Source organism: Haliaeetus albicilla, chromosome 2 (genome assembly GCF_947461875.1).
Source record: "Haliaeetus albicilla chromosome 2, bHalAlb1.1, whole genome shotgun sequence".
NCBI lineage: Eukaryota > Metazoa > Chordata > Aves > Accipitriformes > Accipitridae > Haliaeetus > Haliaeetus albicilla.
In genome coordinates, this window is record NC_091484.1 from 23,618,319 (window position 1) to 23,633,903 (window position 15,585).

Consider the following 15,585-nt stretch of genomic DNA (forward strand, 5'->3'; position numbering starts at 1 on the left):
AGAGTGGGCTGTAACAAAACCTGTATGCAGGTACAGAAGACATTGCTGAGCTGGTTCAGTTCCAGCTCTGAAGTGGTCACATCCAGTCAAGCAGTATCTCCACATTTGGCAGTTTACACTTTTCTTGACATCAACTTTCAACAAGATGAGAGCGTGAAGGCATCCATCAGTGTCTCAACCATGGGCTGAACTTACTGATCTTGGTGTGCAGCTAACCCCGATCTACTTGCACACCGGCAAGCTGATGAAATTTATGACTAGCCAAATGACTACAGTAAGAAAAATCCTCCTGTTGGTTCTACCTTATATAACACAGACTGGCAGTAATGGTAACAGGCAGTGCTTTTCACTGCAGTGACTTTTTGAAAGCTTTGAAGTTTAACGTATGTTTTATTTTGTTATAATAAAGTTCATGACATGAAGAGCGTGTACTACTTTAGAGAAAGGATTATAGGCTCTTCAGACAGATAAAACATTGTGCAGTATGGAAGAGCTGACTACTCTGTACACCAAAGCTTTTTGGACATTTTATTTCACTACTTCTTCTAACATGCAAGGAAAAGATCACTACCAAATGACATCTTCCATGGTATAGTATAATTTGAATACATTAAAACAAATCAAGACTAACCAAAAGACAAGTTCGAGATTTCCAAGAATTAAATCAGGTATGTTGCTATTTATTTCAAGACAGATTTAAGAATGAATAGTGCTTGATAGCTTGTAAGCCACATAACCAATGTACAATCCCCAGGTTTTTACTCCTTAACACTTGATGTAGAATTACCTTAACAGAAGTTCTTTGGGTAGTTTTTTGTTAATAAGGGCTTCATCATTACTTGAGAAAACCTAGAAACAGAAAGAAAAAACATCATTTAAAAAGACCAACAAGAAAAACAGCTTTTAGAGAGTCTTTTCACCTTCTACTTAGGTGCTTAATTCCTTTAAATTACTGTCCATGTCAAGTTTTCAACATGTGTTTATTGAAATAATGTTATAGTATTACCAACTAACAAGAGGGCCACACCCACACACATACCTGCTCTTCTCTAGTGCTAAGATTTAACTGCACAAAAAATTGTGGAGCAACTTAATAATCATTAAACAAGCAATCAGAAGCCATACTTACATCCTATAAAAAAGTATTTTAGGCAGTAGTGAAACTTCTAGCAATAGCAAGACACATACAAACATGCACTAGTTACACAGTCCTAAAATTGTCCCATTACAGAAAACAGAAATTGGACACTTTCCAGTCCCTTCCTTCACTGCCTACAGTGTAAATACTTTGGCCCAGGTATGTGAATATGGATAAAATATAATAATCTAAAGACTTAAAGAATTTACTGCCACAGATATTACAGCAACTGCTATATAAGCAAGGGAAGCACTACAAGAAAAAACGAAAATACCTCTCACCCAGAACTTCATATTACTAACACATCTCCTAAGAAAAAGAAAGTGGAAAGAATGAAAGAAAATGCCCAAGGGAAAAAGCAGGCAATACTAAGATTATACAGGAAAACATTTCTGCAAAAGGAGAAAAGGATCAGTCAACAGTTAATAGAAAAACTGAACAAAGGAGATATTGACCAGACTTATGACTTGCTGTAAATATTTAGGTTTGAGAAATTTTGCCAGAGCAACACAGCAACACAGAAACCAGAAGGCTGAATCAGAATTTAAGGAACCGTGGTATAGACTGGAAGAAGTCAAAGTCACAAGCAATCACTTCCCCTGTAAAGACAAGACCTTTATGGAGCCCATTTGCTAAACACATTACCAGAAACAAAAGCTAGGAAGAGGGATCCAAAATAGCAGAGAGTTTTCTGAATGCTAAAAGGTAAATATGAAAACCATGCAAAACAAAAACATGAAAAACAACTGGAAGAAACCTTTCCCCTGTCCTTCACTAAGAATATGCTGTTCCTGACTCATGCATCAGGATATTACCCCTTGTCCATCCTACCATCAACACGTATCACATACTTGGTAACTATCTAGTTGCTTCTTGGAAAAAAAAAAAGAAAGAAGAAAAAGGAAGCTCAACAAGAGGTGGTTCTGAAAAAAGGTCAAGCAAAGAATGAAAAAAAAGCTGAATAGAAGCTTGGCTCTGTCTTCATAAAAACAGAGACAGCAGAAAGTACACAACCAGGAATTCTGAAACTATCTCCCTAAGAAGTACTTTAAGATTAGAAAACTTGAATTTCCTTCTGGCTGCCGTACAGAACCTTTTTTTCTCTTCCAGTACATCCAAGGCTGATTTCAGGTCTAACTGCATGCTATTGTTTCTCCATTCTGACAAGAAGTTTAATCAAGCTTCCCTTTCCTGCAACTGGAGCACCACAATTATTCACCAACTGGTGACTACACACTTTCAAAGCGTAAAACACCTATGCACATATATTTCAACAGGACAACACTGGTTCCTTCAGAAAAGAGAGATTCTTGGCTTTAAGCAGTTCCACATGGCTGACCACAGGTTCAGGTTTGCTCTGGTTCTGCTTCACATCCGATGCCCATTGCTGTTGGTATTTTCAGCCTTTACTGTATACATCAACACTGGTTTTAGAACTGGTTCACTGCTTCTGAGCTTGGCAATTCATAGATTTATGAATTATCTGCACGTATGCCATTTTAATATTATATGCTACTCACAGTTTGCAGCTTATAGGCTGAAAAAAAGTATATATTGGGATAATTTTTTAGGAGAAGAGTCAAAACATAGACCTAATTGTGTTTATTGCAGCACTCATTCAGAAAAAGGAGACATACATGCCATCCTCTTAGAACTTAAGATCACTAAAGAGCAAACTGGGAAAATATTCTTGTGCATTACAGGTTAAAAAAAATTAAATTGCAAAAAAGGAAGTTACCTCTGTGAGAGCACACAAGGTCTGCAGTAAAACAGACAAGCGAACTTAAATCTCATTAATTCTGGTCCAGAATCTGAACATTCAGTACCATAGACCACTAAAAATCCTCTTTTAATCTAATTATTCTATAGTTGCAGGTAATTCCTCAAAAGTTACATCATCTAGCATACACTTCCCACTTATGTGCGTAAGTATATATTTTTAAATAAAGCTACTTTGCAGACTGCTACTAGTTTACATGTGTGCCATCACTTTGCCAGTACAAAAGCTGTTATTATCCGTTTTTTCTTTACGCCACAGGTTCCCAGATGTACAGTAACATGGATATATGCTCACTCTGTGAAGGTGACGCAGCATTTAAGATAGTAAGGTACGAGCAAGTTACTATTTAATACAAACAGCTACAATGCATGCAAGACTTTTGAGTATTTCCAACTACTCCTCAACTCCTGCATTAAAAAGCCAAATCACTACAAATCATAGCACAGATTTTTGAGAATAGCGAGTATTTTTCTACTGAGGCCAAGCTGAAAATCTAAACCTACAACCAAACTGGCAACTCTGATGGGAAAAGAGCATATAATCTCTGTAAGTTTATGTGAGATATCTTTAGACTGTTAAACTGGATGGACAAACTATTTTGAATACGTGACAGCAGATAAGACCAATATGGTTGTATTTAGGAATCCCAGTTAAAACTTAAAAAAAAATAAAAAATGCAGCTTTTACTACTGAACATGAGAAGTGTGTGACTTACCCAGCCACACAAAGTACCATGCCTGCTACACAAGTCACAGATGAGGCCACAGATCCGAAGCTGGTTTTCCTCAAACGCTAAGTTTTAAGTGTTCTTGTATGTATTAGCTATAGTTATCATAAAGTATTATTCTTATGGAATAAGAATATTTAGAAAAATGAAAGCATCTCTTTAAAGTACTCTTTTACTCTGAAAAAAGTATATCAGCCTCTAGAGTCATACTGCATTTGCATCTCAGAAGATGAGAGGGACTTCTTTAAAGGCTCTCCAATGCTAGTTTTCACCCAAATGAAGAACAGCCATGGGATAACCGGGGTAGTCATCTTCTAGATGAACACTTGTAACATGATTTTGAATGTGTGCAAGCAGAGAGAACAGACAGGAGGTGCAAACAGGATAATGTATTTACTCTTCGAACATTACCTGATAATCTAAAACTTCCATTAATGAATATAAATACCCTGGGTACACTTATGTATCACCTCTCTGAAGTAAACAATGCCATTCTTTTTATTTTTTTCTTGATTTTTATCACAGAACTTCTATCTTTTTATTTCTATTTATAAAAACAACACCAAAACCAATGTCAAGGAAGTGTTTGATCACTGTAAAAAATATTCTAATAATCTTGTCAAATATGATTTATTTTTCTTCAGTTACAGATAGTGCTGACAACAACATGCCCTCAAAATACCTGTATGCAATAATACAAAATAACAGTTAAGAATACCATGGATGTAGAAAGAATATCTCTTCTTTCTTTGCTTTTGCATTTCGTAGCAAGTTTGACTGTGTTAAAGACAGGGTATCTCAAACTCCAGAAAAGTGTGGGTTTAACTGTATAAAACCCCAAAATACAACAGACAAATCTGTGCACAAGGAAAAAGAACAGGCGAGATCAAACATATGGAATAAATGTTACTCTAAAAACAGCCCTAAATTTCCTGTAAACCTAAGAAGAGATACAGAAAATCTCTACATTCTTAAAGGAATTGTGAGAACAAAGAAAACAAAACCCACGAAAGAAAACTGTTAATTGCTTACCACTCGAATCTTGAGCTATTTTTTACATTCCTTCACTGACCTCTCTTGGTGGTATCTTCACTGTACTTTTGAAAGACTGGTTATAATGAGCTAAAAAGGGAGTATTTCCTTAAAAAGTGACCTGATATTTGCTTACACTAAATTTCTTCAGCAACTACACTTACTTTATTTACACAATAGATTAAAAATATTATCCACTGTGTAAATCTGTCAAATCCAAAAAGACTACCTCCCCATTTTGCTTCCCCTTCCATATTATTAAACATACTAATTGCCACTGGTCCTAGAATATAACTTCTTGGTACACCACAGTTAGCTTGCCACCATTAAAAGCACCACATATTATTTTCTTCTGGTCTAACAGTTAGTGATAAAGCTCTCCTGTTTTCACCAGAATTACTGAGCTGAAGAAATCTTCTCTGATGCAAGTTGTGCATTTGTGGTTTTGTACCCAGTCTGGCAAAGAACTGTAGTATGCTCAAAAAAGTTCATTTTTCTCTACAAAGAAACAAAGGAATATTTGTTCTGGTTTATCATGCTTATCTAAAATATTTAGATATTCCCTTCAACCAGTATTTCAAGATCAAAATAAGGTTATACTACTAATTTTGTTTATAGTCCTTAGGTTTTTTTTTTAATGATGCAATTTTGGTTGTCATTCAGTCCTCTATGGAAGAGGACTATTTTCTTTACAGATGAAGCAGTTTTGTTAGCAGCTCAGCCATTATGGCTCAATTCCACAGAGATACTTACGTATCTGATTTCCACCGAAATCAGAGGAGATAAGGACTTTCAACATGTCAACTTTTTATTTGAAAAGTTTTTTAAAAAAAAGACTCTCAAAAATAGTCTTGCTTAGTAGTGTGCTGAAGCAAGTAATTGTGGGTAAATGTAGATTTGGGATAAGGAAGATGTAGTCTAAGACACCCCAAAGAACATCAGCAAAAAGAGAAGACAGATACATACTGAAAACAAGGCTGAATTATTTATCAAGTCAGGAATAAAACCCAGCATTGGGTCACTGCCACCAAAGGAGACAGTAGTTTAGAATTAAATCCATACATTTCCCTTCTCCTATGGTTGACAGTGCAAATGTCCTAGTTAAATTCTAAATATTGCCATATGTAAAAAGCATCGTCTTTCAGCTTCTCACTGGCAAGAGCAGTATTTTTCAGTATTATTTATGCAGTAATAAGCATCATAAGAACAAGATGTTTTAAAGGAAAATCCTGACAAAATAAAATTAAAGTTTTATTCAGTTGCCCCGATGTGCAGATTTTTGTTACCAAACGCAAAACCCACCAGCTTGCTGCACGTCTCTCCTCAGCAGAGACACCCAATTGTTGCCTGTGCAACTTCCCCTTCACCATGCTATTGAAATCACCTCTTGCTATAGTGGCAGGAAAGCCAGCAGATCAGCTTTGCTACCCAGAGCCGTTCACGAGCACACTAAAGTGATGAATGGCATCCTAAAAAGTTCTCTATTTAAATACAGCGGAAAAACAGAGGAAGAAGAAGGGAAGACGATCTTCCTTTACTACAAATCTCAGGTTATCTCACATTACACTACAGAGTGCTCTCTAATGGTCAGAGAATTGCTACTAGCTGGCTGGTGCTTCCTCCAGAAGCCTACAATTAATGCATTAGACAGGCAGACAGGCAGAATCATTTAACACCATGCAAGTAGCAAAATGTAACCGTATCTAGGCAACAAAAGGAGTGTTAGCCAGGCGAAGGGATACGCCTTGCCAACAGAACTGAAATAAGTGATATCAAAGACACAACAGCTGATGGCACAGGATCGGTGTTAAATTAGAACCCATGGTAAAGCTTTCTGTGTAATCAATAAAATTACAACACACCAAAGCGAACCTCGAAAGGCAATCCCGTCTCGAACCAAGCTCGTCTACAGCAGAGACAAACTGGCAAAGTCTTTTATTTCAACACACAGACTCTATCTGCCCTCCAGGCTCTCACTCCTATGCTCCAGCTACTCATGGTGCTCCATCTCAGGCTTCGACTTTGTGTACTTTAAAATCGCAGCCACCCTAGTCTGTTGTGGTTGCTAACCTCTTTTTTTTGCTTTGGACACCCTCTCCCAGGGCGTTGTCTTCAGCAGGCTTACAGCTTCCTCCTTGCTGCCAGATACCCACTGGATCTTTTACACTGGTCTTTCCTCAGGATCTTTTCTCTTCTAGCACTGTGACAAACTGACTGATCAAAAGCAACTAACATCTCATATGAAAACCTTTTGTTTTTACTGTGTTGGTCATCTTAAACAGTTAAGGCTCACCTTAATCAAATACACCTAAGAACATCTCCCTGTCTTTCCATAATGCTTTCCACTGACCTAGGGCTGCCTATAAGGGCCATACTGCTTTTAAAGTTTCCCCAGAGTAAGTGCTGTCCAATATAATAAAACCTGCCAGGCAGAAGCAGCCGGCCACACTGCCCACTTTGCTGCTTGGTTTTCTTCCAGAAGAGCCATCATTCTTGTTTTGCCAGCACTGGTATTCATACCACATCATTCACATTTTACTGGAGGGCATCAGTCTGGCTCTGCAAGGCCCTGTTCTCACTGGGTGACAGATAAAGGTCATTTGTGAACTTCAGAGCTGATGTCTGTAGCCGCACAGCTCTATCTCGAGGCCTTTGGCCGTTCCAACTCAACTGCCTCTTCGCGTGGAGCAGGAGGTGCTTGGAGGTTGCCTTGCCTGCTGCCTTGAGCACACCAGCTCATTCTCAGTTGACCAAATAGCTCACATCACCCTTTCCTGTGTATTTTTCAGAAGGGTAGTCACCTACTGCCAACAACACATTTGGAAATCACCAATCAAGCCTCTTCAAGAGAATGGCTTAACTACTGCAAGCAGCCAAGGTATTAAGGCCTAACAAGTTAGCCTGACCTGTTAGCTGAGCTGCTCTTCCTTTAATGCAAGACTTAACCTCATCTCCTACAAAGTCACCAGAGAGACAGCAATCTCCTGAACTAGCCCCAAATATTAAGCATACTTTCACATACTGCTGTCTTACCACCACTGTTATTTAAGGTGCTGTGACACAGATTTAAATATTTAATTCATTGTAAATTCTGACACAAACCAAAGAGGCACAAAACAAACTCAAAGTTGCATAAATTTTTCTGTACCATCTCAACATTTCAGACTGAGTGCGATAGTTCCTACTTCAACTTGTTAAAAATTATGAAGGGGAAATCCAATGGTTTGCAGAATTAGCAGTTGACCTTGTTACTTGCAGGCCTAAAATTCAGCTGGAAGATAGCATTTTATCAATATTTGCTATCATGTAACTTATGTTTGGTAGCCTGCATGACAGAAAACATTAGGTTCAATCAAACAGACACTACAGTATTATTTGCAAAAAAGGTTTGCAAGTTCTACTTCCCCCATGTTACTCTGAGATAGGAGCTACATGGAAGACTAACCCTCCAGTCAGGTTATGATCCACCCAGTTCACACTTTGTCTTTTAAAGCATCTTATTCTAACCACTACCAGAGATGGCAAAACAAACCTGAACCACGTGGAAAAATAAACTATACCTTACCTAATCTTTCATGATGAGATACTGGTTCAGTTCAGGAAAAAAAATTAAAAAAAAATATCCATCAACTACTGTTTAAACACTAAGAAATTTGGAAAAAGCTGTTAATTGTATCCCTGTATATTCTGTAAACATACCTAAAGAGACAGCTGAAAAAACAGGTTTGACAAAGTTTTATCCTCATCATGTTAGTCATATACTGATTGGTAAATCTTTTCTTCAGTTTGTTTTCATTTAAAAAAAAATTAATGACTATTTCCTCCTTCAGACATTTATCCACTATTCCTCTTTTAAGATTATGCACTTCCAAATAAAAACATTACATGATGAAGCGTTTAGACATTATTCCTAAAAAACAAAATAAAGCATTCAATTAGCAGTCAAATCTACAAATCACTAAGTGGAACATGGGGAAACCCATATCATCGACTTTACAGGCTTGGAGATCAACTGACCTGTGGCAGAAAATTAAAATCAGATGGACGAAGCAGTTATTGATAGTAGCCCATCACAGTCAGATTCTGTGCTTTCTTTTTGTTGACCAGGTAAATAACAAATCCCTCCTCAAGCATAAAGCAGAGACTCAAATGCAATTTGCAAAATTCAAAACACCTGAGAAAGGTACTTTCCTTTGGCCACCCAAGTAACTTTGAGACTCTAAGCAGAAATACTAGAATAGATTCTAAGGCAGCTTACATCACAACATTCACAGGGACTGTGTGTTCAAATTACAATTTGTTTCATCACAGAAATAATCCATTTAGTTTCACAGTCTTGTAGAATCATGCTATATAATACACATTCTCAGACATTCAGAGCATGATTCGTTTCTGAAAAATCAGTCCAAGAGAAAAGTTGGTGTCTGTTTGTTTTAATGCAGCAGTATTTGGTTAGAGATAGCCATTCACTCTCAGCTATCCAAATTTAATCCACATAACAGATTCATCAGAGCCCTTAGGAGTACACCTTTCAAAACTCCTCCTCCAAATCATCACCTCTGCATATAGTTGGTTTTACTGCCATACATATGGCTAAGTTTTATTCCCAGTCCCCAGTATTAGTATACAAACTAACACACTGATGGCATGACAATGGAGACCTGAAATCCTCCCAGAGCATGCATATGGAGATTCTTCTGCAGGTCCATTTCCCCAGGAGTTTGCACCATTCTAATTTCAACTGACACAGTACTCCCTCCAGCCACGCAATCCCACATCCAGAAAGGCAATTCTTTCTCTTACTACACTTAGCTCAAACTGTAAATGAAATTACAGCTTAAGTCCTGACTGCACGGTTGAAGCAGAATCCCTTTTTCAAAGCACTTCTGAAACAAAAATTTTGAGTACTAATATTTCCCCCCCAACATAACTGCTCTTCAGAAATATATTTGAGACTTAAAAGGTACAGATCATTACAGAAATGACTTTATAGCTTCTACAAAGCCATTTCAAAGCAGTGCTTGATCTGCATTGTAAACACTATGTCAGAACAGATGTTCTTCCTAGGACTGAGAGTGTGAAATCTTTATTATGAAGAGCAAACCTTCTCTGCAAGGCAATGTCCCTAGAGTATGAACCAGAAAAAAAGATGACACAAAACCTGTGTTACAGCTGCGCATGCCATATATATAGTGTATAATTAATAAAAGCTTTCAGTTATAAGAGACAAAATTAGGTACCTCTTCATGATTACAAGCAGCAATTATAACTGACTTCAAAGGAAACAGCATCATAGTAGCACTTCCAAAACATCTTTTTCAAACTGTTCCAAGAAAGGTAAGAAGTTGAGAATGAGACGAGAAACTGGACCCTCACTTAATTGTCAGTATTTACCAAAATTTATGGTTCTTTAATTTCTGCAGAAATAAAATAACCTTGATACTTTTCCTTAAGAAGTAGATTATAGACCTTTTTCAGAACTACAAGCACACTCAGACATTTTGCCCCTTAATATTTAGATAACTACTATATAACATCAAGTCATGATATGGAAATGCCTTTCCTCTGTGAAGCTCTGACCTCAATTTCAACCTCTGAAGACAGACAAGCTTGACATACTGGTAGAGTTTCACATTTATGTAGATTTGATGATGTCTTGTCTCCTTACTGATTTAAATTTACAGAACATACTGATTAACCAGTTGAACAGCAATCAAATCCAATGAAAACAGAGTTTACCATTTCTTCTGCCAAAAGGAGAACACAGGAAAACACTGGGATAGAAAAAGAGAGTATACCCTGAAGTACAGCCAGTATTTTAAGGGTAGCAGCTTGATACCAAATTTTAAGTACTTTCTTGTGGGCTACACAGCAGCGGCTTGTGGTTCCAAATAGTCATAAATGCACAAGCCCAGAAAAGGGCACAGTTCCAGTTCCCATCCTCCTCTAGCACAAGTGCAGTGGTTCCTCCAAGGCAAAGATAATAACCCAGAGGGAATCACTCAAGAGATTGACCGTAGTTGATTCTATCAACTGAGGTGCCCTTGTCTTTTAAACAATGCAGCTATTGTTGCATTTCCATTACCTCTCTGTACCCAACAGAAATTATTTTAGTCCATTTAAAGGCTTAAATTCATACTGTAGTTTTGCTTGGGGTTTAGGGTTTGGGGGGGGGGGGGGGGGGGGGGACGGGACACGGACAGACAGGGACATGACATGACACCAGGTGGGGATAGGAGGGAGGTCATTGGAGTCAGCAAAATTTATGCATCTTACAGATTCTGTGCTTCCTTTTTCTTGACCAGGTAAATAAATCCCTCCGTAGGTGTCAGACACTCAAATGCAATTTGCAGAAGCCTACGTTCAAAACACCCTTTGACCATTCAAGTAACTTTGAGACTCTACACAGACATACTGAAATAGAATCTAAGGCAGCTTCTACCACAAGATCATTCACAGGGACTGTATTCAAATTAAAATTAATCTCATCACAGAAATAATCCATTTGGTTTCATGCAGGGTTGTAGAATCACACTACATACGCAGATATTCAGACATTCATAGCACAGTACGTTTTCTGAAAAATTAGTCTCAGAGAAAAGTTTGATCTTCATAAACTATTAGTAAAAAAACTTCAATCTCAAGAACTAGTTTAAACTTTTATAGAGACAGACAAGTAATTTCGTGATCCTGAAAAATAAACATGGAATTGACAGAGGAGATACCAGTATGCTGTGAATTAAGGCCATCATTATACTCTTTAAATGCCTTGTGTACCTTTTTTTGTTATAACAGTGGATAAAGACTTCCTGCATTTTTAAGCATGCAAATCCGACTTTCACCATTTAGAAGTTACTCTGTGTTTATAGTCTTCCTTCTCAGAAGCTTTAAAAAAAATTAGAATATCCCAGCCCGTGTTAAGTTCAAGTGGGAAAGCTGTTTTGTAAAAGCTCAGAAGACAGCTGGACTCCAACACTATCACATTCAAATCAAGTCACCCAAAATGCATAGCTCAAGTATGATCAGAAATTCTTAACATTTTTTGCATTGTGCTAAAACATAAAGAGAAAAAAAAATAATGAAGAAATCTATTAAGTATACGGATCATCTTCCTAAAAAGGTTATTAGAAAGAATGCAAGTGAATGTTGTGGCTATTGTCTAAACTAGCTTGAGGCTACTGTCTGAACTGTGAGGGAGAACTTTTTGGTTTCACAATTTCATCTGTTTTTGTTCTGCTTAACATATCCTGTTTATGTGTATTTCTGATTCAGTAGAAACACTACCAGAACTATTACACAAGTTGATCACAATTTATATGAAACTAGTGCAGTTATTCTGATTTCTAATTGACAAAACAGCTTAAGTACTGTTAATGTGTAGCCTTCTACTGGCATTAAGATCAATATTGTCACAGTGCCAAGACTAGTACTACTTTTCTACACTAACCTAAAAATAGTTGCCATGCTTTAGTGAAAAATCTGACTTTTACTTTAAACTTTCCACATCTACTAGCCCCCTGTCATGCCTAACTAAGATGACTCAATAGTCCAGTCTATTGTCAAAATAAGCAAGCAATAAGCTAATGGTCCTTCTGATTTGTAGGAACACTGATACTCCCTGTTCTAAAAGGTCTGGTGTTAATTGGTCAAAATTAATTCCTTCCTCACCTTTCCTGAATTTTAAACTATGCAGCTATGAAGAATTAAGAGGGAAAGAACAACCTAAACGGGACTAATGCTATAACAGAGAGCAATTCAGGTATAAGCATTCATTGAATAAAATATCTGAAAAATACAAAAAGAGTTAAAAAATGACACTATTTCATCCTTTTCTTATCAGCTGTCAAATGCAACTAAGGAACTGCCCACTATAAGAATTTGCACAGCAGTAAGGCTTATCTGATATCATTTCTGAGATTTTTACCTGTGCAGTTACAGCAACAATTCAGTGCTTCTCTGCAGATTCTATATCTGCTGAGTTTAGACTGCTAAAGGTATCTAATCAGGAATGTCAAAATGGACCATGAAGGAAAACTCCATACCTAAAGTTTGGTAAATGGAAAATATTTACGTATATTGTGAAATGGTTTATAAATATTTTGTTTCTTGTTTTTCAGTCCATAATTTTTCCTAAATTTAGAACATGAGATCAATCCATTTTATTCGATTGACTTTTAAGATACTGTATCTTCTCTGATGTGTAGTAAGATGTGTGATGGAATACTAATGACATGTCCTACTTCACATTAAGTCGCATCATAATCACTTCACCAATACTACACCACCCACAGCCTCATTCACTGATGTTTACTCCTCCTTGTAGCAAGAGATACATCCTAAAACCTTTGCAAACCAAATCCAACATGATTCTACATAGGAGCATACTGCAATCCCACACGGTCTATCCGCATTTTTACTCCACATTTTAGTTTTCAAGGTTGTTTTGCTTAGGTTCAAAACATATAGGCTAGAATTGGGAAGGAATGGAAGGCAAAGTGCAGGAGAAGAAAGAGAAGGAGTACAAACAAGTCTTCATGCAAAGGAAGAAGAGAAAAGTTACACCACCACAGGGATATGCTCCTCACCTTTGTGAGGCTGAGCTCCATCCCCAGACCTTGCTACAGGAAACCTACTATCATTTCACACACATAAATACACACATAAAGCAGTTTTCTGCCTTAAAACACTGTGAATTTCCCCACATGTGAAGCGCTAGCAACCATGCCTTCTTCCTGTATAAAACTATCACTACAAAGCAATAAGGCATCAGACACTTAAGTTGTACCTGAAAACGGGGATCATACCAATACCCTTTCCAAACATGCTGTGCCTGTCCCTACTCACTCCCCCTTACACGCCTTGTCATGTTCCTTTCACAAACATCAATGATGCACCTCTCCCCTGCCACTCGCTGCATACACATACTTTATCACATCTCCACATACTCTCCCCACAGAGCAAACCTCAAGCACTCTTCCTCCTTTGCTGCACCCTCCACACACGCACATGCTCCATGACACACCATCTCTACACAGAGATGCAACAAACCTCGTGCCCACTGCACACATACCACAAATCTATCCTAAATGCATCTGTGCATACACGTGAAACCATCACAGCTATGTGTACTTGCACGTATAAGCAACTGTCACTCTATACACACAAAATACCATACCCTGTATCTGCTACATACATATAAAGGTACAGATAACCCTTGCCACACCCATAGCATACATGCCTATAAAAATAACCACATATTATGCCACACCCAATATTCACTATATATACATACACAGACACAAGCCCATACCAGAGAGCAGTATAGAGACACAACTCCATACATACGATGCCATGTCATGTCCCTGCACACAATGTCACATCTCTGCTACAACCCCAATACACACATAACCAAAGCCCAAATCATAGCAGATACACACACACACTGACGCAGATGTGTAATATTACGCTCACGTCCTACCATACATCTGCTATACACGCCCCCCCCGGCCACACCCTGGCCTACTGCACATGCATAAGCATATAGCCCAGCACCCCATGCATCCACACCGGAACACCCCACGTCCCCTCTGTGCACCGACACACGCGTGAGCTTCCTCCTTACTTTCTACAGGGGGACGACACACCTCTACCACACCCCAGCCGCTCTACACACACATATACATACACACATTATCTCCCCTGTCTTACACACCCCCGCCACACCTGACCCCTCTACACACGGGCAGGCTCCAACCATGGCTGCTCCGGCGTTATCCAGGGAGGCAGGACACCCGTCACACCTCACCCACAGACACGCAGGCATATCCTCTCCCGCCCGTGCTATAGGGAGGGACAACGCAACCCCGCCGCGCCCCTCCTGCTCCGGACGGACGGACAGACACACGCACTCTCACTTCCCCACCATTACAGCGGGGGACGGCACAGCCCGCCACAGTCGTGTCCGTGTCGCCCCCGCCCCGCAGACGCATCCCCGCACGCCCAGCACCCCATCCGCACCGCCACGGTGCACGCACGCCCATACCCTGCATACCCCCGCCCGCCAAGCGCAGACGCTACGCCTGCCTCGGCCGCCACCCTCCCCTCAGGGCTGAGGCGCCGGCCCGCCCGCCGCCCGGCCCCGCGGCCGCTCCAGACGGCCCGACCAGCACTCGCTCCCCGCGGCGGCGGCGCCGCCGCCGCCACCGCCCGCCCCGACACCTGCCTGCCCCGCCTCGCCTCGCCGCCGCTCCCCGCCCTGGGCCCCGAGCAGCCGGACCAGCCCCTTAACACCGGGCGGCGGCGGCAGCAGCGGGCCGGGCCGGGCCGGGCCGGGCCGACTCGACTCGAGCCGAGCCGAGCCGAGCCGGGCCGGGCCGCAGGCTCACCATGGCAGAGGCACCGCGGCGAGGCCGGTTGTCCTGGCGACGAGGAGCCCCGAAGAGGGCGCCAGGTGCAACGCCTGCGCGCGCACCGCCGCCGCCGCCGGAGCTTGGGGCGGGACGGGGCCGCCGCCGGTCCACGTGACCGGCACCGCCCCTGCGCGGTGGGGCCGGGCCGCCGCGCCCCGCCCCCTCAGCTGCGGGCCCCTCCCTCCCGCCTCAGGTGGCACCCTGAGGGGCGCGGGGGGCACGGGCGGTGACATGGCGGCCGGGGTGGGAGCGTACGTTGATCTGCAGGGGCTGCCAGCGGCGGGAAGGGGAGCCGGGCTCGGGCAGGCCGGCCTGGCGGGTCCCGAGCCCGTCAGATCGGTGAGGGAGGGCTGTCGCCCTGGCTCGGCCCCTGCCGCGGCTCTCCTACAGTCGCCTTTCCTCCCGGTGGGAAGGCCCTGGTAGCCCTCACCAGTCGGCCCTTGGGATTTAGAGTAGCCTCTGTGCTCATAGGCGAGGAAGGGCCAGTGCAGCTGCCAGG

General features: G+C 40.9%; 1 protein-coding gene across 2 annotated transcripts in view; it reads right to left on the reverse strand.

The window, feature by feature from the left end:
* The window catches only part of FBXL2 (F-box and leucine rich repeat protein 2), a 56,206-nt gene extending 40,988 nt beyond the window's left edge, over positions 1–15,218 (reverse strand). For both annotated transcript variants that reach the window (XM_069810476.1, XM_069810466.1), the window contains exons 1-2: positions 15,063–15,218; positions 788–849 (exon numbers count right to left, since the gene is read on the reverse strand). In XM_069810476.1, the coding sequence (XP_069666577.1) occupies positions 788–849; positions 15,063–15,065 (65 nt within the window). In that variant the 5' untranslated portion in view covers positions 15,066–15,218. The remainder of the gene's footprint in view (positions 1–787; positions 850–15,062) is intronic.
* Positions 15,219–15,585: the final 367 nt, after the last annotated feature.